The 24,845-nt window shown below is 36.1% G+C and overlaps 1 protein-coding gene across 2 annotated transcripts; it reads left to right on the top strand.

Annotated features, from left to right (window-relative positions):
* The first annotated feature begins 144 nt into the window (after positions 1 to 144).
* Positions 145 to 24,717, top strand: LOC127518521 (serine/threonine-protein kinase Nek5). 2 transcript variants are annotated; one of them, XM_051905312.1, is made up of 20 exons: positions 147 to 515; positions 4,661 to 4,757; positions 6,156 to 6,253; positions 6,818 to 6,901; positions 6,984 to 7,054; positions 7,140 to 7,226; positions 7,303 to 7,357; positions 7,847 to 8,047; positions 11,494 to 11,563; positions 11,785 to 11,882; positions 12,540 to 12,712; positions 13,002 to 13,080; positions 13,766 to 13,870; positions 16,652 to 16,732; positions 18,208 to 18,270; positions 18,354 to 18,425; positions 18,610 to 18,793; positions 19,136 to 19,234; positions 23,483 to 23,597; positions 23,663 to 24,717. In XM_051905312.1, exons 1-20 carry the CDS (start codon positions 393 to 395, stop codon positions 23,883 to 23,885), a joined length of 2,178 nt encoding a protein of 725 aa, XP_051761272.1. In that variant the 5' UTR covers positions 147 to 392; the 3' UTR covers positions 23,886 to 24,717. The 2 variants fall into 2 exon arrangements, with proteins under 2 accessions (XP_051761273.1, XP_051761272.1); XM_051905313.1 differs by lacking the exons at positions 23,483 to 23,597; positions 23,663 to 24,717 and adding an exon at positions 20,748 to 21,203 and having other exon boundaries at positions 145 to 515.
* Positions 24,718 to 24,845: the final 128 nt, after the last annotated feature.

Genomic DNA, 24,845 nt, shown 5'->3' with positions numbered 1-24,845 from the left:
TATTTACATAGATAAATATATATTTATATAAATGCTGTATAGATCAATGTTTATATCTCACAATTCGTGAGAAAATTCCACAGTGAGAAAAGGCGAATAAATAATCGATGGCGCTAGAAATCCCAGAATGCTTCACTCTCTGCCCTATCGGTCGCGAGCCAGTCCTTACAAATTGCAATTGTTTAATTTTTGTAACGAAATCCATTTGTATGAAGTGTTCCTCCTCACACAACAGTCGAGCAAACTTTTGCTGTTCTTCATTTATGTTTGGTGAATATTTCCACACGGATTGAGTGACGCTGTTGTTGACGTGTTGCTATGGTGACGCGCCGCTCATGTTCAGACGTCGCTGAACCTGCCGAAGATCATCATCATCCTCATCCTCAGGGTTTATGGATCATTATGAGGTGATTCGGCGGGTCGGTCAGGGCGCGTTCGGGAGCGCGCTTCTGGTCAAACACCGACACGGAGACGATCCGCTGCTCTACGTTATCAAAGAGATCAACCTGAGACGGGTGAGAGAGGCACTTTTGACTACTTGACATTTTAAAAATGTAATTTCATCATTTGCTCATTTGTCACTGTGTGTGCTGGAGATTTTATGTAAACAAAATGAATTGTGAAAGCGCTGCAGATACTAATAAACTTGGTATTTTTCAGATTTTGGAGAAAAAGTTCGACGAATTGCTTTTGTAAGTCGCTTTGCTAAATGCATAAGTAGGGTAGGACGGGAGAAGATGCCCCCCTTAAGATGCATGTTTGGTCGAAAAAGAAAAACCTCAAGAAAAGAAGAAAGCCTTCTTTGACCTTTTTCATAGTTTTCACATGGCCCTATGACCCTGCCAAGGGTGTGACTCATACATGAAGTGTGATTTTTTGATTGCCAGTACGATATAATTTCTTTCAAACTAATTACACACATTAAATTTTCAGTAAACACATGCAAACTACACTCTGACATCCTTACCAACATACCCACACAATTATAGCTGCATTATTTTTTCAAATTGACTCTATAATGGACTATAATATGCATAAGCAGAAAACACAAATAAAGCGAGTATTTCTTTTATATGCCAAATATGAAAATATGGCACAATCTAGTAAATAATGGTAAAAATGTAAAATTTGAAGCCTTGCCGATAGAATGAATGCCTATTTGCAAATATTGTATCATTTTATAGTCAAATGGCCCTGGGTTAAAAAATTGCAGTTTTAATGGGTTTCAATGTGGACATTTTTGTCCTTAAGGTCCTGAGTGTGAGTATTTTTTGTACGAAGGGTAAAATTGATTTTTTGAAGGAAATGAGGGTAAAATATTAAAATTCCAATAAAAATAAACACCTGAGCCAAAATTCATGTAGTTGGCATTAACAAAGGCACACTTATAACAAAAAACTAAACTGAAATGGACAAAAATGTCCATAAGGTTGCACAAGGGTTAACCCTTGATTGCACTTTTTCACTTGTTATTGTTTTTGTACGGAGATAAAAGGTATGCTTGAATTTGAAGTAGAAGTTCAGAAGCCCCTAAACACATTGTTTTAGTTTTTACCACAAGAAAATGCTGATTTTTTAGTCTGGTAGATTTTATACAAAGTTTGAGTTCACACAGGTGTCCTCACAGCCAAACCTATAAATATGTGGTGCTTGAGGGGTTGATCATTTCATTGTTTGAAGAGACGTTACTCATGAGAGGAAGCTCTGAAGCTAGTGTTGCCCACTGACAGTGAGCACACAGGTGCATTAGAAGCCGAGGATGTAAAGAAACTGATTTGTAAAGCGTTAAAATTCTGAAAATGAATGAATGTTTGGTAATTATGAATAGAAGAGATGCTGATAAAAAAAAAACAGTCAGTGAAAGTGTAAAAAAATATTAATATATTTCTATGACAGTTTTTTGGCATGGACATTTTTGTCCATTATGGACCTAAGTGTTAGTTTTTGTAAAAAATCTGACACTACATAAAAAATATAAATGCCTCAAAATTAATGTTGTTGTTCTTCATTGACCCACCCAAGAATCTAATAAGCAAAGAAAAAAAATTCTGCTTAGCAATTAGTTTATGAAAATAAACTACTATTTTTATTTTTTTCATAAAAAAACACCTATGGCATTATGTAAACAAACCAGCATTTAAAGGGTTAAAGTTTTTAAAATTAATGAATGTTTGGTATCTATGGAAAGAACAATGTATATTTACTTATAAATTGTAACATATTTAGATATAAGTTTAGCATGTGCAGTATGATGATGAATCAGCCAATGTGTTATTAATATAGGAAATAAATAGAAGCATTTGGTAATTTAGTTGTTATAGCACAAAATGTCAAATATTAAAATAGGGTTAAGAAGCCTCCCACATGGATAAACTTTTACAGAATGTATAAATGACTTCTGATATAATTCTTATTAATATTTATATATTTTTAAACTGTCATTATTGTAAAATACTAAATCAGCTATTTTATTTTGGCAATTTACTTGATAATTGAATAACCAATGACAAACAGTAAAAGAGATTAATCTGAAAGGTAAAATTATTCTATGACTTTTACAGGTATATGAATATTTACATATTTAATTGCCCATATTTTAATTGAATATACACTATATTGCCAAAAGTTTTGGGACGCCTGCCTTTACGTGCACATGAACTTTAATGACAGCCCATTCTTAATCCGTAGGGTTTAATATAGAGTTGGCCCACCCTTTGCAGCTATAACAGCTTCAGCTCTTCTGGGAAGGCTTTCCACAAGGTTTAGGAGTGTGTTTATGGGAATCTTTGACCATTCTTCTAGAAGCGCATTTGTGAGGTCAGGCAGTGATGTTGGCGAGAAGGCCTGGCTCGCAGTCTCCGCTCTAATTCACCCCAAAGGTGTTCTATCGGGTTGAGGTCAAGACTCGCTCATCCATGTCTTTATGGACCTTGCTTTGTGCACTGGTGTGCAGTCATGTTGGAACAGGAAAGGGCCATCCCCAAACTGTTCCCACAAAGTTGGGAGCATGAAATTGTCCAAAATGTATGCTGAAGCATTAAGAGTTCCTTTCACTGGAACTAAGGGTCAAGCCCAACCCCTGAAAAACAACCCCACACCATAACCCCCCCTCCACCAAACTTTACACTTGGCACAATGCAGTCAGGAAAGTACCGTTCTCCTGGCAACCACCAAACCCAGACTCGTCCATGGGATTGCCAGACAGAGAAGTGTGATTGGTCACTCCAGAGAACACGTCTCCACTGCTCTAGAGTCCAGTGGCGGCGTGCTTCACACCACTGCATCTGACGCTTTGCATTGCACTTGGTGATGTAAGGCTTGGATGCAGCTGCTCAGCCATGGAAACCCATTCCATGAAGCTCTCTACGCACTGTTCTTGAGCTCATCTGAAGGCCACATGAAGTTTGGAGGTCTGTAGCTACTGACTCTGCAGAAAGTTGGCGACTTCTGCACACTTCGCTGACCCCGCTCTGTGATTTTACGTGGCCTACCACTTCGTGGCTGAGTTGCTGTTGCTCCCAATTGCTTCCACTTTGTTATGATACCACTAACAGTTGAGCGTGGAATATTTAGTAGTGAGGAAATTTCACGAATGGACTTATTGCACAGGTGGCAACCTATCACAGTACCACGCTTGAGTTCACTGAGCTCCTGAGAGCGCCCCATTCTTTCACAAATGTTTGTAGAAGCAGTCTGCATGCCTAGGTGCTTGATTTATACACCTGTGGCCATGGAAGTGATTGAAACACCTGAATTCAGTGATTTGGAGGGGTGTCCCAATACTTTTGGCAATATAGTGTGTGTCATAAAAGCAATACTATGAATGCAAATTTAATAATTTCACTCAACTGACCTGTGGGTTTTAATGGAAGCACAGATGTCTGAAATGTACATCTAATTCATGGAAATACTGAATAATAACCCCATTAATTACAATAATTATTCAATTTAAAAACAGTAACACTAGTAACAACTTGGCACCTTCTGTCCCAATTCTAGGTGGCTCATCTTACCCCAAAGGTCTAATTTTATCTTTTTACGTCAAAATAAAATCTATAACTTTTACTCCACATATATAAAAACATTAATGTGTGCCTCATTAACAAAAACTTGTTGATATTCAACACAATCCAGTGTCATAGATCACTATTTTCAAGAGACACAAAATTAAATCAGTTACCCTCAAAACTGTTTCAGCTGTCTAAATCTCACAATCGTTGATATTCAGATTAATTGACAAAATTAAAAATAGAGTAACCATTCATCAAAAGTGCTGAGATGAAATTTTGTGTCATGTATGATTAGGAGAAAAAATTAAGGTGGAGGTCATTTTGCCCTGGTTACCCTACATGTGACGCAAGAAGTCAGCTATAGCTGTCCATTAAGTTTGAATTAACCTGTCTTTAATTCATCAACTGCTTTTTGAGCATAAATCTAAACTTAAATGGTTGTAATTCACGAATGAGTTTCCTTTTAAAGAAGGCACTCAACAGATTATTAATGAAAGCACTTCAAAAAATGAAAGTTTCGAGTGTTTAAGCTTTCAAATGATACCTTGTTTTTGATTATCACTAAAATATGTTCTAGTGAAAAAGGCAAGGATATGGGATCTAGGAATAGAGAACACGAGAAACTGTCTGTCTGTCTGTCTCCGTCACAGTTGTCTCCTCGGGATAAGGACGCCTCCAGGAAGGAAGTGACTCTGCTGTCCAAAATGAGACATCCAAACATTGTGACATTTTATAAATCATTTTACGGTCAGTGTGCTGCACCTGATTTATTCTTTATATTGTGTTTGATATAGATTAGTTTAAAGATAGTATATGAAAATAGTGGCTTTCGCTTACAGGGAACGTTCTGGCAAGGTTCTCTCAAAGTTATGAACAAACGTTCTTCCAGTAGCATCCGTTCAAAGTTATCCGATCTTTAATAATGTTCTCAAACGTCAGCACAAAAACATTCATGGAAGGATTTTTTTCTGAAAAGTTTTAATCCGTGTAACATTTTTTTTAAATGTTACAACTTGTTTCAGAAAGTAACATTCAAAAGTAACATCATAATGTTTGCAGAGTTATAAAATGGAATGTTTTCTTAACGTTCATATAACGAAGAAAAAACATTTTTAAAGGATTAGTTCACTTCAGAATTAAAATGTCCTGATAATTTACTCACCCCCATGTCATCTGAGATGTTTGTGTCTTTATTTCTTCAGTTGAAAAGAAATGAAGGTTTTTGAGGAAAACATTCCAGGATTTTTCTCCATATAGTGGACTTCACTGGGGTTCAACGGGTTGAAGGTCCAAATGTCAGTTTCAGTGCAGCTTCAAAGAGCTCTACATGATCCCAGACGAGGAATAAGAGTCTTATCTAGAGAAACCATCGGACATTTTCTAAAAAAAATAAATAAATTACATACTTTTTAACCACAAATGCTCGTCTTGCACGCATTACGTAATCACGTTGGAAAGGTCACTCGTGATGTAGGCAGAAGTACCGATCCAGTGTTTACAAAGTGAAGTCAAACGCCCTTTACAAACAAAGGTAAAACAACGATGTCGGACGATTTTGAAGTTGGAGGAGAAAATGAGATGGAGTTTTTCGCCCTACCGCGGTTCTTCCGCCTACGTCACGCGTGACCTTTCCAACGTGATTATGTAATGCGTGCGGATCACAGATCAGTGCAAGATGAGCATTTGTGGTTAAAAAGTGTATAATTTTTTTATTTTTTTAGAAAATGGCCGATTGTTTCTCTAGATAAGACTCTTATTCCTCGTCTGGGATCATGTAGAGCTCTTTGAAGCTGCACTGAAACTGACATTTGGACCTTCAACCCGTTGAACCCCAGTGAAGTCCACTATATGGAGAAAAATCCTGGAATGTTTTCCTCAAAAACCTTCATTTCTTTTCCACTGAAGAAAGAAAGACATGAACATCTTGGATGACATGGGGGTGAGTAAATTATCAGGAAATTTTAATTCTGAACTAAACTAATCCTTTAAAACATTAAAAAACTGGACGTTTTGAACATTCAAAAATAATTTTTCGGGAATGTTAACAAAACATTTGTTTTTTAGCTGGGAGATTACAGTTTATATTCCTGTAGGATTTTAACACACACTAATGTGCTGTGATGTGTGTTTGTGTGCACTATCCAGACAGAAATAACCTCTACATCCTGATGGAATACTGTGACGCCGGTGATCTGATGAACAGAATCAAGATGCAAAGAGGAAAACCCTTCACAGAGCAGCAGGTGAACCACACAAACACCCATCACAGCTGCTGAGAGAGACAGTATTCATGATGGGTTTTTTTACCAGTGAGAGAAAATAAAGCATGAAGTTTCCTAAAAGTTAGGCGAGTTTCATGATTCGTTCTCATCTCTTGTCTTGTGCGCATGAGGGTGTTCAGACAGAGATTATTTAAAGTTGGCATGAAACAGAAGTTGCGATCGTCTTTTATTTCCTATTTGATGTATATCCGAGTGAACTGCTTCACAAACAAGAACAAATGTAGGGCGGGGCTTGATTTTGTCTGTGGGGAATTGATTGGATGGTTGTGGTTTGCTATTGGTGGATCTCATGTGATTGACAGGTTGCCCCGCCCTCGTCATCAGAGAAGAGAAGAGATGCTGCAAGAGGGAGGAGAAGTTATTCTAATTCAAGATTACAAGGCACATGAATTTAAATGGATAAATCATTTATAATTTCACTCGGATATGTTACAGTAGGGAAGAAAAGACTATCGTGTGAAATTTCATGTGCTGTAATTTTAAGTGTCTTTCATTTGAGCGTTAGTGTTTTGGTGTGTGTTTCAGATTGTCGACTGGTTTGTTCAGATCTGTCTCGGACTGAAGCACATTCATGACAGGAAGGTCCTGCACAGAGACATTAAATCTCAGGTACCGTTAGACACACGTGACCATCTGATGTTGTCAGTGAATCCAGTATCTCGTGCCTCATGTGTTTGATTCTGTGCTCCAGAACATCTTTCTCACTCAAGGAGGACTGAAAGTCAAACTGGGAGATTTTGGCATCGCAAGAATGTTGAACAAGTGAGTCTGATGGTGTTTATTTCTTTGATAGTTTGTGTAATTTTTCTCCTGATATGATGTTCGTCTGGTTGTTTGTGTCGGGCAGCACCATGGAGCTCGCCAGAACCTGCGTTGGGACGCCGTACTATCTGTCTCCAGAGATCTGCGAGAACAGACCTTACAACAACAAAACGTACGTAGAGCATCTGTGTCTTCAGCTCCTCGTCTGACTGCTGTGTGTCGTCATTCTGAACTCATGTGTCCTGTAGGGACATCTGGTCTCTGGGCTGTGTCCTCTATGAGCTCTGCACACTGAGACATCCGGTGAGTACTTCAGCACATATCTCTCATGGACTTCTGATCTCTTATGTCCTCTGAGCTCTCACACAAACAGTCTGATTAAAGTGCCCCTATTATGCTATGTTAAAGGTTCCTAATTTAGTTTTGGAGTCTCCTACAACGGGTTTACATGCATTTAAGGGCAAAAAACACTTTGAATCCATTGGTCAGATGGCCCAGTCTGTTGTGATTGGTCTACTATAACATAATGATGAGACAAGCCATATCTCTGAAAGATTAAGCCCAGAAGAAGCATATACACGGAAAATAGTAAGGTTCCTAAAACAGAGCCCTGAGGGACCCCACGTAATAAAGGAGCTGAAATTTCCTAGATTAAAAGAAAATGTCAAAATAAAAACAAAACAAACAAATTAAAACAAAAACTGAAATAAAAATGCACAAAAAACTATACTGACTTCTAAAAAATGACGAAAAAAGATGTTTTGAGTTGATGAGTGTGTTTGTGTCGTACAGTTTGAAAGCAGTAATTTAAAGCAGCTGGTGCTGAAGATCTGTAGGGGGCGCTACAGTCCAGTGTCTCAGCGCTACAGTAATGAACTACAACTGCTGCTTAACCAGCTGTTCAAGGTCAGTCCACGTGACCGGCCGTCGGCTAACTCGCTGCTCAAACGACCTTTACTACAGCCTCTGATCAGCAAACATCTGGACACACAGGTAGGATGTCACCTGCAAGATTACTTAAAGCTAAAAAGACTAGAACTAGTCACTAGGGCTGGATGATCTAGTTACAGATATAAACATCTCAGTATTTATCTTCCTTATACGAGAGGAAGCATCAATCAGAAAACAAGTAAAATATAATAAAATCTCGTTCAAATAATCAAGGCAATTTTTCACAATGTTTTTCACTAAATGAACACAAATCATTTTTATTTATATGCACCTTAGTCTTTTAAATTAATCAATAAATATTTCACATTCAGTCATTCTCATTTATACAGGTGCTGGTCATATAATTAGAATATCATCAAAAAGTTCATTTTTTTTATTATAAATTATTTTTAAAAATGAAACTTTCATATATTCTAGATTCCCTACATGTAAAGTAAAACATTTCAAAAGTTTTTTTTTTTAATTTTGATGATTAGAGCGTACAGCTCATGAAAGTCCAAAATCCAGTATTTCAAAATATTAGAATATTTCCTAAGATCAATCAAAAAATGGATTTGCAAAACAGAAAAGTTAAAGTTCTTTAAAGTATGTTCTTTTGTGCACTCAATACTTGATCGGCCGGACATATTACAGCAAATGACTTGCTCCTAGCACAAATTACAGCATCAGTGAAGTGTGGCATGGAAGTGATCAGCCTGTGGCACTGCTGAGGCACTATTGAGCCTTCAGATCATCTGTATATTGTTGGATCGACTGTTTCTCATCTTTCTCTTGAAAATATCCCATAGATTCAGGTCAGGCATATTGGCTGGCCAATAAAGCACAGTAATATCATGGTCAGCAAACCACTTGGAAGTGGTTTTTGCACTGTGGGCAGGTGCTAAAGTCCTGCTGGAAAAGGAAATCAGCATCTCCATAAAGCTTGTCAGCAGATGGAAGCATAAAGTGCTCCAAAATCTCCTGGAAGATGGCTGCATTGACTTTGCACTTGATAAAACACAATGGACCAACACCAGCAGACGTCACGGCCCCCCCAAATCATTATTGACTTCAGAAACTTCACACTAGACTTCAAGCAGCTTGGATTCTGTGCCTCTCCAGTCTTCCTTCAGACTCTGGGACCATGATTTCAACATGAAATGCAAAATTTACTTTTATCTGAAAAGAGGACTTTTGACCACTGTTCACTGTCCAGTTCTTTTTCTCCTTAGCCCAGGTAAGATGCTTCTGACGTTGTTTCTGGTTCAGAAGTGGCTTGGTAGTCCTTTTCCTGAAGATGTCTGAGTGTGGTGACTCTTGATGCGCTGACTCCGGCTTCATTCTACTCATTGTGAAGCTCTCCCAAGTGTTTGAATTGGCTTTACTTGACAGTATTCTCAAGCTTGCAGTCATCCCTGTTGCTTGTGCACCTTTGCCTACCCAATTTCTTCCTTCCAGTCAACTTTGCATTTAATATGCTTTGATATACACTCTGTAAACAGCCACCCCATTCAGTAATGACCTTCTGTGACTTACTCTCTTTGTGGAGGGTGTCAATGATTGTCTCCTGGACCATTGCCAAGTCAGCAGTCTTCCCCATTAGTGTGGTTTCAAAGAACAAAAGATACCCGGAATTTATACTGTAGGGATGGTCATTTAATCAAACTCAAATGTAAATATTCTAATATTTTGAGATACTGGATTTTGGACTTTCATGAGCTGTACGCTCTAATCAACAAATTAAAAAAAAAAAACTTTTGAAATGTTTTACTTTACATGTAGGGAATCTAGAATATATGAAAGTTTCATTTTTTAAAATAATTTACAATAAAAAAATGAACTTTTTCACGATATTCTAATTATATGACCAGCACCTGTATGCACCAATATTTCATATTTAATCATTTTTTCATTTATTGTTTAAATTCATCATTAAATATTTATATTTAATCATTTTTATTTATATGCACCAAGGTTTCATATTTAATCATATTTTCATTAATCATTTAACCCTCTACTGCACACATGTTGATGGCACATGAAGAAAAAAAAAAATCCACATCATTTTTTGGTTCATTTGGGAACATTTTATTGATAAAATTTTTTTTTGAATGTCCCAAAATATTTTTTCGTTGCCTCAGGACAACGTTCTGGTACAGAATCATAGAGAAAATTATCATCAAAATCACAGTTTTTTTTTTTTAAAAATTAAGAAATCATTAAGTAAAAAGGGAAAAACACTTGATATATTGGATTTGATACATGCACAGGTCTGTATCATGTAGAGATTTCACTCTGTACGAAACTTCAAACAGCAGTTCTTCTCTGCTGTCAAATAGAGGTGTACGTTACACTTTCTTCACATCACTTTGGGTGTTCCTGCGCACCCATGAACCCTGTATCTTCCCTTCTTATAACACATTATTGCCAATGTGAGGTATTGTCCAAAACATCCTCGAAAAGTACCCCTTATCGCACAGTGTTGCCCTGAGGCAACGAAAAGAAAAACTGAGTTTCTGAACATGCAAAATACAAAAAACTTCATAAAACCTGACAAAAGGCTTCTCTACACCTTCATACACACACATATTTTTATGTACAGTTCATGTCATTTTAAATAAGATTACTAAAGCAAATAATCTTGCCTTCTTCTCACACCATGTGCTCCTGTGACCATGTGTCAGAACAGGACGTCCCACCTTCAAATGGTGCTTGATAGTGACTCCAACACCTTACTGGACTGTTCTTTGGTACTTTCTCGACCTTTCTAATCGGTTGTAATCATTTAAAGAAAAATGTACTAAGCATAGGGCTTAAGAAAACAGGCAACGCTGTGTTGTAGAGGGTTAAAATAATCATTAAATACTTCATATTTAATCATTTTCATTTATTTGCACCAATATTTCATATTAATTAATTTGTTCATTTATTGTTTCAATTCATCATTAAATATTTATATTTAATCATTTTCATTTATTTGCACCAATATTTCATATTAATTAATTTGTTCATTTATTGTTTCAATTCATCATTAAATATTTATATTTAATCATTTTCATTTATTTGCACCAATATTTCATATTAATTAATTTGTTCATTTATTGTTTCAATTCATCATTAAATATTTATATTTAATCATTTTCATTTATATGCATCAATATTTCATATTTAATGCTTTTTTTCATTAATAATTTAAATTACTCATTAAATATTTCATTTTTAATCATTTTCATGTATATACACCACTGTCAAATGTGATAATGTTTTTATTAATCATTTTAATTAATCATTTAATTTGTTTAATTAATCATTAAATATATATGTTGTCATATTTCATTTGTTTCAATTCATCATTAAATATTTATATTTAATCATATTAATTTATATGCCCCAATATTTCGTATTTAATCATTTTCATTCATATGCAGATTCCTACAAATATTTACTGAAACATTTTAAAATATGAAAAATGATATAAAACTTCAACTTTCTTTTCCATTTTCTCTCAGTTGCTGGAGGATGAGTTCAGTCACACAGTTCTTCACAGACACACACCACGTAAAGCCACAAACAACACAGGTGTGTGTGTGTGAGTGTGTGTGTGTGTGTGTGTGAGTGTGTGTGCGTGTGTGTGTGTGTGTGTGTGTGCGTGTGCGTGTGTGTGTGTGTGAGTGTGAGTGTGAATGTGAGTGTGAGTGTGTGTGTGTGTAAACTACAACATACAGTAATTGATGCAGAATGTGTTATCTGGTCTCCTGGCGTGTACCTTGTTTATCTGGACTTCTTCGGCATTTCTAAAGATTTCAAAGATCCAGTGGGATACAAACCCGTCCTGAGGCCTCCTGTCACCAAACCGCCACAGAGACCCGAGCAGAGACGCACAAGAGCAAACGCACAAGTGAGTCTTCAGATAAAGACATTGTCTGATCTTTGAGCTCCACATTACAACACGTAATTATAGTAAAAGTGGTACTAGGGCTGTGAGTCATGTGACTGCGCCTCAAAGAGGACCTATTAGGCCCATTTTCAAAGTCTTGATGTTGTTTTTGGGCTCTACTAGAGCAGGTTTTCATGCTTGAATGTTCATTATTTTCCTCATATTGTTGCAGCTCCTCTCTTCCCAGTCTGTCAGTAACGCTCTGTTTAGTTCCTGTCTCTATGAAGCCCCTCCTTCTGAAAAGCACAATGTGCTCTGATTGGTCGGCTGGAGCAGTGTGTTGTGATTGGTGTTTGGGAAATGTCCCGCCCCTTACCATAACCCGCCCCTTTATTCTGCGTATGAATTATTTAAATGAGGAATATTGTGACGTGTTCGTTCCCGGAAGAAACTCAAGACTACAATGGAGGCGTTTCAGGGAGTTCAGAAACAGTGTCACTGATATAGAGAATAACTTCTTTTTCATGCTCAAACAGCAACTTTACACACTAAAGAAAGATGAAAATGTGAACAAAAAGCATAATAAGAGTCCTTTAAGATAAGTTATATTAGATTAGACTGAAATAATAATATAAATGTGACTGTTTTTGTCTCTTTTGTCTAAATGGCGTCTCTCAGCAAATAAAGCCTCATTTTCCTGCTGTGGTTGAAAACCCGATTCCACTCAAACTACGTGTTGATCATGAGCGGCGGTGGAACGGTCCGGCTGAGCCGAACAAGCGTCAGGACCGACAGCAGGAACCTGCGGATCACGACGCACACAGACCCGCTGCGCTGGAGCCCCACAAAATGTGAGACACACAAAACCTTTTTACTTGAGCTCGTGTTCCTGCTCATATCAATCCATCAGTGACCTTACTCTAAAGAAAAGAAACATGTCTTTATATTCTCTGAAACAACATCATCAATCCCTCTTATTCATCAAGCACCTTCATCTAAGAAACATCTGATTAACTGTTGAAATCATTTGATTCTTGAAGTCCCACACGCTTATATCACAGGATGAGAGCTGGATGCTTATATATGAATGTAGGCTAATGTTGATCAGATGTGTGTGTGTGTGTGTGTGTGTGTGTTCAGTGTCGCAGCGGCGAGAGACGAGTATCTGCAGAGGAGACGTGAAGCCCATCAGTACAAACTCAGAGCTCAGAAACAGCTGGTGAGTGTCACTGAACACAGAGACGAGGACATGAACACAAAAATGCACACAAAACCACTGATTTTTAACACACTGGTCAGTTTTGGTCTATTTTGCTTCCATAACATGTCTTCTTTCAGACTAGCGGAAAGAAAGCATCCAAGATACACTTTTTTAAGTCTTTATTTTATTGAACTTTATCTAATTGCGTCTGTAGGTTTAATTTTCTTTGAAGTTTTGAGTCAGAAATCTCCACTTCAGCAGCTTTACATTCACCAAACTTTACAGTTTTATTCATTTCTATATTCTGAAGGTTTGTTCATATATCATTCGCCCCATTTATAGAACATTTTCCTCCTAAAAACAGTGTGGATATGTATCAAAATTTTTGACAACACTACATTGCACTTAGTTTATTATTTCAGATGCCTTTTTAAAAGACTACAATTGAAAAGTGTATATATTATATATAAAATTCAACCCGCCAAAGTGGCTAGTAGGAGTGACTGTGTTACACGCAGGTATTAGAGTCAAGCCCTGTGCACATATATTGTTATTTACAGGTTATTTATCTTATATTTATGTATTTGCTCTAAATGAGTGATTTAATAATATTGAATATATCTGATGTAGAGTTCCTTCACTGACTCTTCTGTTCATCTACAGCACAGACTGTGTGAAATCATTGATCATTTCTGGTGTTCAGGGTATCAGACCGTCCACAGCAGATGCTGAAGGCTGTCAGCCGGCCAACGCACAAGAGCATTATGGGAGCAGACCGCCTCAGAGAGGGAAACTACAGGGACAGGAGGTGACTGTCATCACACTCCAATTCATGATCGTTAGATAACGACACCTCATTGAGCTGTGTGTGTGTGTGTGTGTGTGTGTGTGTGTTTTGTGACATATCAGGACACAAATTTGTATAATGACATGGGTATGACATAGGTATTACAAGGAGAGGGTGACTTATGAGGACATTACTCCATGTCCCCATTTTTCAAAAGGCTTATAAATCATACAGAATGGAATATCATGGAAAGGTCTATTCCAGACATTGAAAGACATTTAAATTTTAGTTTCCATTAATCAAAATGTAATTTTTCTATAGCACATTTTTTTTATTGCGTTGTTTCACGTGTTTTGCGTATTGTTATGGTTAGGCTATTTTTCAGCAGCATTTTATTCCCTTCCCGCTCGTCAACTTAAGTCAAACGCAGTCACCTGTACCTGTTAACTAAGGCGAACATGCCAGGAAAATGTACATTTCAAGAGCTTTGGCTACAAAATGACCACTTCAAAGACTGTCCTAACCAGCCGCGACACGATAGAGGATTCTATTTCTGAAATGGTTCCTATATTTCTGGGATTTTGCAGCTAATAGTTCAGGTCATAGAGAGGGAACAAGGACATAAATGCACAATGAAAAGTATCTATTACTCACAGTTTGAACGTTCTTGTTTCCTTCTATTTCTTTTCAAACTCTGAGGTAAATGATCCATTGTTGCTCTCATAGTGGCTATAGACATGTGCCCATATTCGGTAATGCGATATATCACGATAATGAATAGCACGATATTGTTATTGTGGGCACTTCAAAATACCGTAAATAATAATTTATTACCAATAAATTACCGTATAAAATGCACAACACTGCTGTATGCTGCGTCAAAGGGACACGCGCACTCAAATGTAAACAAGCCCAACATGCATGAGAAGCACAGGGCGGAACGAGTGAAGGAGACGCGCTGAATGAAAGTGTGCGTTCACTCTCTGACAGCAGAGGGCGCTGATGGAACAGCAGAAATGCAGCGGTTACCCCGGAAACCCCATAAACAAAGCAGCTGTGCTGCTGAACAGTATTTAAAAAGCTTCAAACATCCATTCAGTTTCTTTGTATTTGCATTGTTCTTCATCACAGCACCAAATACTTAATACATAAAGACTTAATAGGCTATTTATTTTCAAACTTAAACATTTTTATATTTTAATCTGGACTACAACATGCCCTATAATGACTGAAAATGTTCTGATTATATGTCTATTATTGTTCAGTAACACTTAGCGACATAAGGCTTCATTAGTTAACATGTTAATTCATTATTACCAAACTGTCAATGAAAAATACTTATAAAGCAATTATTAATCTTAATGTTAATTTCTTAGTTAATGTTTAATAACATTACTAAAATCAAAAGTTGTAACTTATTCAATGGACCTGAGTAACAAATGTAGCTATTGCTCAATCTTAGTTAATGCATTAAATAATGAGAGCTTATTGTAAAGTGTTACCTGTTGTTCTTTATATTTTTGTGTATTGTATTATTGTATTTAAACATTCAGTGTTCTTTTTGTTATTACAAAAAGAGTTCTTAAACCTGTTATACTATGATGACACTTTTTCTTTTTGCAACTTATTTCAATATCGTGATAATACCGTATACCGTGATAAAAGCTTCAGCAATTATTGCAACATGAAAATCTGATACCGTCACATGCCTAAAGTGGCTATTAAAGTCATGCAAAATGATATTCAAGCTCAAACCATTTTAATATTAAGCAAAGCTCAAACAAGTGTATTTCATGACAAAGATTGTATCAGTCACTGAGTATGTATTTTGAATAATGTTTTATGGTTTAATTTCGTTTGGTTTTCGTGTTTAGCTGTGAACAGAGCCCGCCCACACGCTGTTATGATTGGCTGTGATTTATGATTGATGTTGTCATCTTGTAGCTTTGTCAAGTCTGGTTAGGACACGGTAAGCTAAAAAAAAGGACACAGTAAGCCGCCTTTTCACTGCACGATTGTCGCGTTTCGCCCCCTAGTGGCAGCCGCACAGAATTTTCAAATTGGTCATGCGTAGCCGTTAACTTCGTTTATTCACCATGGTAGAATGAATAAATATGAATAAATTAATAAATGCACATTGGATAAACTACCAACATTACTTCTGAAGGAAAAATATTATGGGACTTAATTATTAATTATTTATTTCAGACTTAAATAATCATAACCATTTACAGAAATAGCCTAGTGTCAAACAGTCTAAGACGGTCTGAAAAACTAAATGTGAAGAAATCAAAAGACTGAATGATGAACTTGATGACAAACAGAAAATCCTCTAAAGCGTTTAACCCCTGAAAGAATAAAAACTATACATTAATTTCTGTAGAAATAGTACAGAAACATATCAGTGCATTTAATGGGTAAAAGCGCAAAAAAAAGTAGTGTGTATGAGTGTTTAACTTAGTTTTGTACTAAAAACGTCTGTGAACAAGTAAATAAAGCTTGCAAATGGATGGATTTAAAATACTGTCTGAGGCTGATTTTTGCTCAGTGTTCAGAACAACAGCGGCCTGTTTTTCCGTTCATTATAGGTCATGGAAATTCAGATTTTAGTCAGGGAAAAGTCAGGGAATTTGACATTTGGCTTAAAGTGGGAACCCTGTGTGATGGGTAGGGTTAGGGGTAGTGTAGGGGGATAGAAAATACGGTTTGTACAGTATAAAAACCATTACGCCTATGAAATGTCCCCACAATTCACAAAAACAAACGTGTGTGTGTGTGTGTGTGTGTGTGTGTGTGTTGCAGGAGTATCTGAAGCAGCTCCAGCGAATCAGAGAGCAGTATCATCATGATGTCAGAGAGATGAGAATGAGAGCAGAGGTCGAGGTACGTGTCATTGGTTCTGGATGTTGATGTAAGTTTCTGTTCACTGTGAATCAGACACGAGTGAGTGTGCACTATCTAGGGCTCTACAGCTGGAATGAACGTTAGTGGCAGATGATGTCAGACGCCCATTAAGAACAACGTGCAGTTATTGATGAACTGAAACATATTTAGAGTTCAGACGTGCAGGACGATTATCCGTCACTCTGGATTTTATTAATGGAAATAAGTGATCACCTGATCACCTACTTCAGAACATATAAATGTATATATGATTTTTTTTTTTTACTATTTTTATTAATATATTTATGTTAATATATAAAAAATACATTATTTATATTTTAATATATTTAAAATATATACAGAATGTATAAATGTATATATGATTTAAAAATACCTTCTGTTTTTATTAATATATTTAATGTATTTTTGTAATATATATATATATATATACACACACACACACACACACACAGATTGTATAAATTTATGTATGATTTAAAAAAACTTCCATTTTTTTTAATATATATATACAGTATATATATTTGTGTCTGTGTGTATATATATAATATATAAATAAAATGTATATATGATTTAAAAAATATATATTAATGTATTTATGTTAATATATAAAATATTATTGTATTTATATTTAATATATAAAACATCTATTTTTATTAATATATAATTTGTAAAGAAATATATTAACAAATATATTAATAAAAATAGATGTTTTTACTTTTTAAATATATTAAAATATAATATATAATTTTAAAAATATATATTAACATAAATATATTAATAAAATAGATGTTTTTATTTTTTAAATATATTAAAATATAATATATAATTTAAAAAAATATATTAACATAAATATATTAATAAAAATAGATGTTTTTATTTTTTAAATATATTAAAATATAATATATAATTTAAAAATATATATTAACATAAATATATTAATAAAATAGATGTTTTTACTTTTTAAATATATTAAAATATAATATATAATTTTAAAAATATATATTAACATAAATATATTAATAAAAATAGATGTTTTTATTTTTTACATATATTAAAATATAAATATATAGATTTATATATATATATATTTGTTTCTCCCATCAGCAGTTGAAGAGATGTCTAATGGTCATTTCTCAGAAATGAAAACATTCACTAAAATTATTGTGGTCAAAAATGGCAAAATCCCTCATGTGATCAGCTGCTGCCGTCTGTGTTTAAATGTGTTTTTTACACACAAAACTGTAGTTTTTTACAGCATTTAGATTTTCAGAGCCCTTTTCAAACCTGTTCATAAACTCAGGGATAATTTATACAGAAATTAAATTACCGACTGGTGGGAGAAAAAACATGAACATTTGTGATGCATGCGATAATAAAATCACAGCTGGAGATGCTGAGAGGCCGTGACATCCACATGTGTGATGATGAACTGATGAGTGTGATGATGTTCTCAGGACAGAGGAGCAGACTTACTGAAGAAGAACAGAGACACACGCACACGTGGGAAAGAGCAGCAGGTACAAACACACACACAAAAAGACATGATGACAAGACACACACTCGTGTTTGACTGATCCGACACGGCCGCATGTGTTTACAGAGAGGAATCATGTTCGAGATCAAGCTGAGTGATAAAGAGATGAAGACTGATGAGGAAGATGAGGAGTCAGAGGTGAAGTGATCAGGAAGTGTTGGGGAAAGTTACTTTACTTTCTAAAAAAGTAATTAATTACGTTAGTTACTTTTTATAGAAAGTAATGTGTTACGTTACTTTTCCTCACCTGGCTGAGGATTGATCTGTGTGTGTGTGTGTGTGTGTGTGTGTGTGTGTGTGTGTGTGTGTGTGTGTGTGACAGGATGAGCCCCTGAACGACACACTGACGTTTGCACAAGGAGAAAACCTCCGCCACCGTCCACACGGCTCGGAGGAAGAGGCTCGGGTGAAGAGAGGCGAATGGTGTCGAGACGCCGCTGAGACCTTACTGAGCGCTCTGGAGCACATGGATGTGACGACGGAGAGCGTCTGTGACGCTCAGACAGGTGACACACACACACATCTTTTAGCTTTTTACTTCTGCCGACTGTATTTACGCTTCGTCTTCATTTGTGAAGATTATCATGATGGATGAAACATAACAATAATCATAATCTTTTGTTGGTCACAGAGCTTATTTTATGCAATAATCCTAAAGCCAACAGAAAATCCTTTAGGGTTTTTGTTGAGTGAATCAGAGTGATGCGGACACTGCTAATGTCAGAATGAGCTTGCTGATTTATCCAGAAACCATCATGTTGTTACACATCCAGCTGAATGTTGATCAAGCTCATGATCCGATGGTCACTTTTAACAGGCGATGGTTTGATGTGTTGATGTGGTTTCAGAGGAGCAGGAGGAAGGAAACAGAAAACACTGGACGAAGCGTCTGCCGGAGACACTCCTGAACGCTCTCGCTCAAGCGCAGATCACCGACTGCAGCACAGGTGACACTACACTACTGTACTTCAGTGTTCATTTGGGGAATCTGGACTTTACTTGAGTTCGGCTAATACTGAAAAACCTGTGCTTTTACTCAGTTACAAAAAATATAGATTTTTAAAGGGGTTATTTAATTTAATTTAGTTATTTAAAGGGGGGGTATCACACACAGTTTCTGCCAATCACATGTTAAGTACCTATAGAGTAGTAGTGCATCCTTCATATCACCGAAAAGTCTTTAGTTTTATCATATTTATAAAAGATACATACGCTGTACCGAGTCTTTCCGAAAACAGCCGAGCGCCTGGAGGCGTGTCCTGTGAGCGGAGCTAAAGAGTGACGAGCACGCGCAGCTTTTGTGTAGAGATCGGCTACAAGCTATCAGTGGTCAGCTAAACAGATGTATTTAAACACACGCAATATTGCATTATCCCTGGATAACTTTTGAATCACTATAATAAATATAGCGTATGAATGATGAATTTATGAATTCACTACGTTCGTGTTGTTTACATTATATGCACTTAGGCGCCAACAAAACAGACATTTGAAGCAGTTTTACTCTCCACCTGCGGTTCCGACTCATGACCGGGATCATTATCGCTGTGACCGCTCCATCTTTCAGTTTCAGTGTAGAACTGGGCCTTGTTTATGAAACCATAAGCGCAGATCCCGAGAGCTCCAACAGCCACGAGATATTCTTCATTCATTTTAACCAATAAAAACGTGATTGCAACTATCAGTTTCTATGGTTATTTTAATGACAAATATCGAGAGCGCATCAATGTAATGCGTGAGAACAAAACTCTCAGCTCCACTTAACGCTGGGTTCTTTAGGAAGCAAGGTTATCTTTCCCTCACAACCAAAAACACACTTCTTTGGTGACATTGTTGATTTTGTGAAGTCCTGTGACCTGTGCAGCGCTGCCGACGACTTCCGTAAAGCTGAACGCGTGTTGATGGGCGTGCTCTTGCTCTCTTTCTGGTCGACATGTGCGTGTACCCCCTTCCGGGAGAAGCGCCCGTACAAGGAATTCCGCCCCCGTTTACATCACTCCGGCTGATACTCGTTCGTGAGGATTTGGCACAGAAATACTCCGCTATTCGTCCAACACGTGTTTTGAAACTTTGGCCATGTTTAGCATGAGAATCCAACTCTTTAACAGTGTAAATAAATCAGAATGCATGAGATAGCATTATACCCCTCCTTTAAGAATAAAAATAGTATTTTCCTAATGTGACTTTGAAAGACGTGCATTGGTAAATGATGATATTGTTGGGTGAACAGACTTTAGTAACTATAGTAAACTATAGTAATGTGTTTTTATAATAACCATCGCTGTAAATCAATATTTTTTTTTTTTTATGGTTCATGATTAGTCTTGATTATTCATCAAAAAAATATATTCCAATGTCAAAGCACTGTAAAATCAGCTGATGGCAATTTTAGCTGAAAATATTCCAGTAACAATGTGAAAATTGTGATTTTTGACAGGTTTCTTTTACTTTTCTTTAAAGGTTTTGCATCAAAATTACTAAAACTAGAACATCTTTACAGCTTCTTGTTTGCAAAAGTCAGTTAAAAAAGGTAAGAAAAGTGTTTTGACTTTCAAAACCTAAAAGGAGGACGCTTGCAGGATTCAGTAAAGCCAGGCTAAAAACTGAAAAAATAATCCCAAACCTTTAAGCAGTGACAGAAATTAATGTTTCTATTAAAGGGTGACATTTGCCCCCTTAAATTTATTTCCAGCTGTATTTCGTACCTTTATATGGACACATTTTCTAACTGTATCAACTGTAATTCAAAAGCTTAAAAACTCAAATTGAAATGTGAAATATCATTACCATTGAAACAGGACTTTAAACCCTTTTACTGGCTAAATTTTTGTGATATCAACATAATAGCTTTGATTTTCGAGCAATGTTAAGAGTCCAAATTATTTGTAAATATATATTTTGTATAAAATAAGAACGTTTAGGACAGTATATTTGCTTTACAGTAAGCTTACACTTTCATTTATTTGAAGTGTTTTCACTTCTGCAATAATCTGCTGAGTGTCTTCTTTATTGAGAGACCAAATTTAGCTCTGTACTACAAACAATTCATGAACTACAAGCATTTAGTTCAGATCTGTGCTCAAAAGGGGGGCGACAGTTAACATTAAATGTCATCTTTAATGTGTTAAATTAATGTAATGTATGCAATAATAATAAGACACTATAGAGCTCTTACCAATCAAATGAAATCAGTATCAACAAAATCCATCTTTGCACTGCAGAAATGGCACAGAAGCAGCATCTGAAACAGCTCGGAGATGCCATGAATACATTTACACTGCACTTACAACTACAGAAGTAAAAAATAAAAAAAGGAGATTGTGAGGAAAAAAAGTCAGAATTGTGAGATATAAAGCAACTACCTTTTTATTTTTTTATTCCATGGTGGAAACAAGCTATGTTCACAGTGTTTTGCACATGAAATATAACACAGATAACATTAAATAAATATTTTTCATCAGGCCAGATACTGACACACATCCGCCCTGTTTGTAGTTCTTTTTGTTTGTGTTTGTAGTTCTGAAACGAATCATCCTTCAAAGTGCAATTGGTTGAGAGCAATATCAGCCTTTGTTGTAGAAAACATCTTTTCTCTTTGCAAGAAATGCAATTGCAAGTTACAAAGTCAGAATTGCGTGATATAAAGGAAGAATTGCGAGATATAAAGTCACAATTCTGACTTTTTTTCTCCGAATTTGTGCAGGAGTATAGATTTGGAGAAGATCAGAGAGATATGAAGGAGCTAAATCATTAAGAGCCTTGGAGGTAAAAAGCAAGATTTTGAAGTCAATTCGATAGCCAGTGCAAATGGTGAAGAACAGGAGAAACATGCTCTATGGAAAAGTTTCTAGTGATAATTGGTGCAGCTGCAGTCTATGTATAGTTTTAGAAGACCAAAGAAAAGAGAGTTACAATAATCTAAACGTGACGTAACCAGGGCATGTACAAGAGTAGCAGTGCTGTCCACTGTCAAAGAAGGACGAAGATGGTATATGTTTTGCAAATGAAAATTGGCAGAACGAATAATATTATTAATGTGATTTAAAAAGGATAAGGTGCTATCAAGACTTTTTACCTGTGAAGATGGAAAAACTACTGACTGGTCAATAGTCACAGAGAAACTATCAGATTTTGCCAAATTAGACTTCGTGCCTACAAGAAGAACTTATCACTATTAAGTTTAAGGAAATTAAATGAAAACCAGTTTTTATTTTCAACTAGACAGCTTGATAGAGAAAGTGGAGGAAAGACTGAATTGTAAAGCTGGGTGTCGTCAGCATAGTAGTAGAAATGAATTTCGTACTTTCTGAAGGAGCAGTAAATAAATAATAAATAGAAGAGGCCCTAAGACTGAACCTTGGAGAACACCAGTGGTAACATGGGATAGCTCAGATCTAAAATTTTTGAGTTGTACGAACTGAGTGTGACCAGAGATAAATATAAACTCGCAATGGCGTTATAAAGTCAGAATTGGCGGGATATAAACTCACAATTCTGACTTTTTTTTCCTCTAAATTTGTGAAATCTGACTTTATTACACGCAATTGCGAGTTATTGTCAGAATTGTGAGATATGAACTCGCAATTCTGATAAAAAAGTCAGTATTTTTTTTTCCTCAGAATTGGACTTTGTAATTTGCAATTTGTGAGTTTATATCTGAAAAGTCTGAGAAAAGAAGTCAGAATTGAGAGATATAACCTCACAACTGTGAGATAAAAAGTCGCAATTATCCTTTTTTTTCATTTTGTGGCGGAAACAAGCTTCCATAGTTTTGAAGGCACCTTCCAGTTTAAAAACAATATCAAAACAGCATATCGCTGAAATTGGTTTGAGGCTATTCTACAAACACTATATTTCTAATAAAAATATATGACACAGTTTGCACAGATCCACACTTCAGAAATCTATCAAATAGTCGATCATCCGAGGACTTTTGGCATATTATTTTCAACATAACATGCTTCGAAACACTTATTCCAATCTCACATACTATTTCAGATGGATAGTATGCACAGTGAATCATTGAATCATTGACTCACTCGATTCATTCAAAAACACAGGAATAAAACATCACTGTGTGGCTTCAGTGGTTCTGCTGTGGCTTTGTTTGGTAGTTGATATTTATCACTTTAACATTGATCTCGCCACACATGAAGAACCATTGAGGTTGAAATGGGTGTGTGTCGTTCACTCAGAGACGCTGATGTCATCAGATGAGAAGCGTCTGACAGAGGAAGAGCGTGATGAAGATGAGTGTGATGAAGATGTGGATGAGGAGCGTTTGGAGCCTCGATCAGATGATGAGGACACGTAAGTGAGACACACAGAGAGCCGAGACGTTTGAGATGCCGTGACTGACGTCTGCTTCCCATCAGGAACTTTGAAGAGTCTGAGGACGAGCTGAGAGAGGAGGTGTCCGACTCCATGAGGAACCTCCTCATCATCACACAGGAGGAGGACGAGCCGACGCACACGGATGGACCGACACAGGAAACACAGGAGGAAGCGACCAGCAGTGTGGAGGAAGTGACTGACAAGAGTGTGTTTCAACTGCCTTTTACTGCACATGATGATTACCAGAAAAACACAGTAGAATGAAGGGATTTTCTTTTCATTTTCTTTCTTTTTGTTCCTCATTCAAGTACGTCTAAGTGAGATCAAGCTTTTTCTGTAGCTGCTGCTAGAACAGTTTACCTTTTAACATCAGCACCTCTTGAATGTTTTTATATATTCACACACTACCGGTCAAAAGTCTGGAATAATCAAATTATTTTATTGTTTTTGAAAGAAGTGTCTTCTGCTCACCAAGGCTGCATTTATTTGAGCACAAATACAGTGAAAAGTATGATATATTATTACCATTTAAAACAGCTGTTTTCTATGTGAATATATAGTAAAGTGTAATTTATTCCTGTGATCAAAGCTGAATTTTCAGCATCATTACTCCAGTCTTCAGTGTCACATGATCCTTCAGAAATCATCATTTGCAGCTCAAGAAACATTTCTGATTATTTTCAGTGTTGAGCCACTTCAGATTTGTGTTCAGACAGATGTTTCTCATTTAAACTTCAGAAGAAACTACTGAATTTACTGAGTCAGAGTGGGTTTGATTCATTGAAATTGATTCATGAACATGTTCATTCACATCATCACTGAAATCATGTGTCAATTTCATATATTAAAACGTTTTAATATATGATGGTAAAGACTGCTGTTCATGACTGTGTTATATTGGTGATGAATATAAATGAAAATGACTAAATATGATTCATGTGTTCATTTAGTGAAGAAATCATGAGAGCCTTGATTATTTGAAATAGATTTTTTTTACTGTATTTTACTTCTTACATAAAACATTTTGAATCTAGCTTACAGTAAATAGAAAAATAAAAGTAAATCTGCTCTGAAATTAAAGAATATTTTCTCCAGTCAGAGGGAGTGTCACATGAATCAGTCAGTCACTGTAAAGTTGCTGTGCAATAAAGCACTAGATAAATACATTGACGAATATTAAAGTGAACAGGGCAGTATTTGGCCTCAAGAAGAAGTTCGAAACAA

This window comes from Ctenopharyngodon idella, chromosome 9, assembly GCF_019924925.1.
Source record: "Ctenopharyngodon idella isolate HZGC_01 chromosome 9, HZGC01, whole genome shotgun sequence".
NCBI classification, from domain to species: domain Eukaryota; kingdom Metazoa; phylum Chordata; class Actinopteri; order Cypriniformes; family Xenocyprididae; genus Ctenopharyngodon; species Ctenopharyngodon idella.
This window is presented reverse-complemented; position numbering and strand designations above follow the sequence as displayed.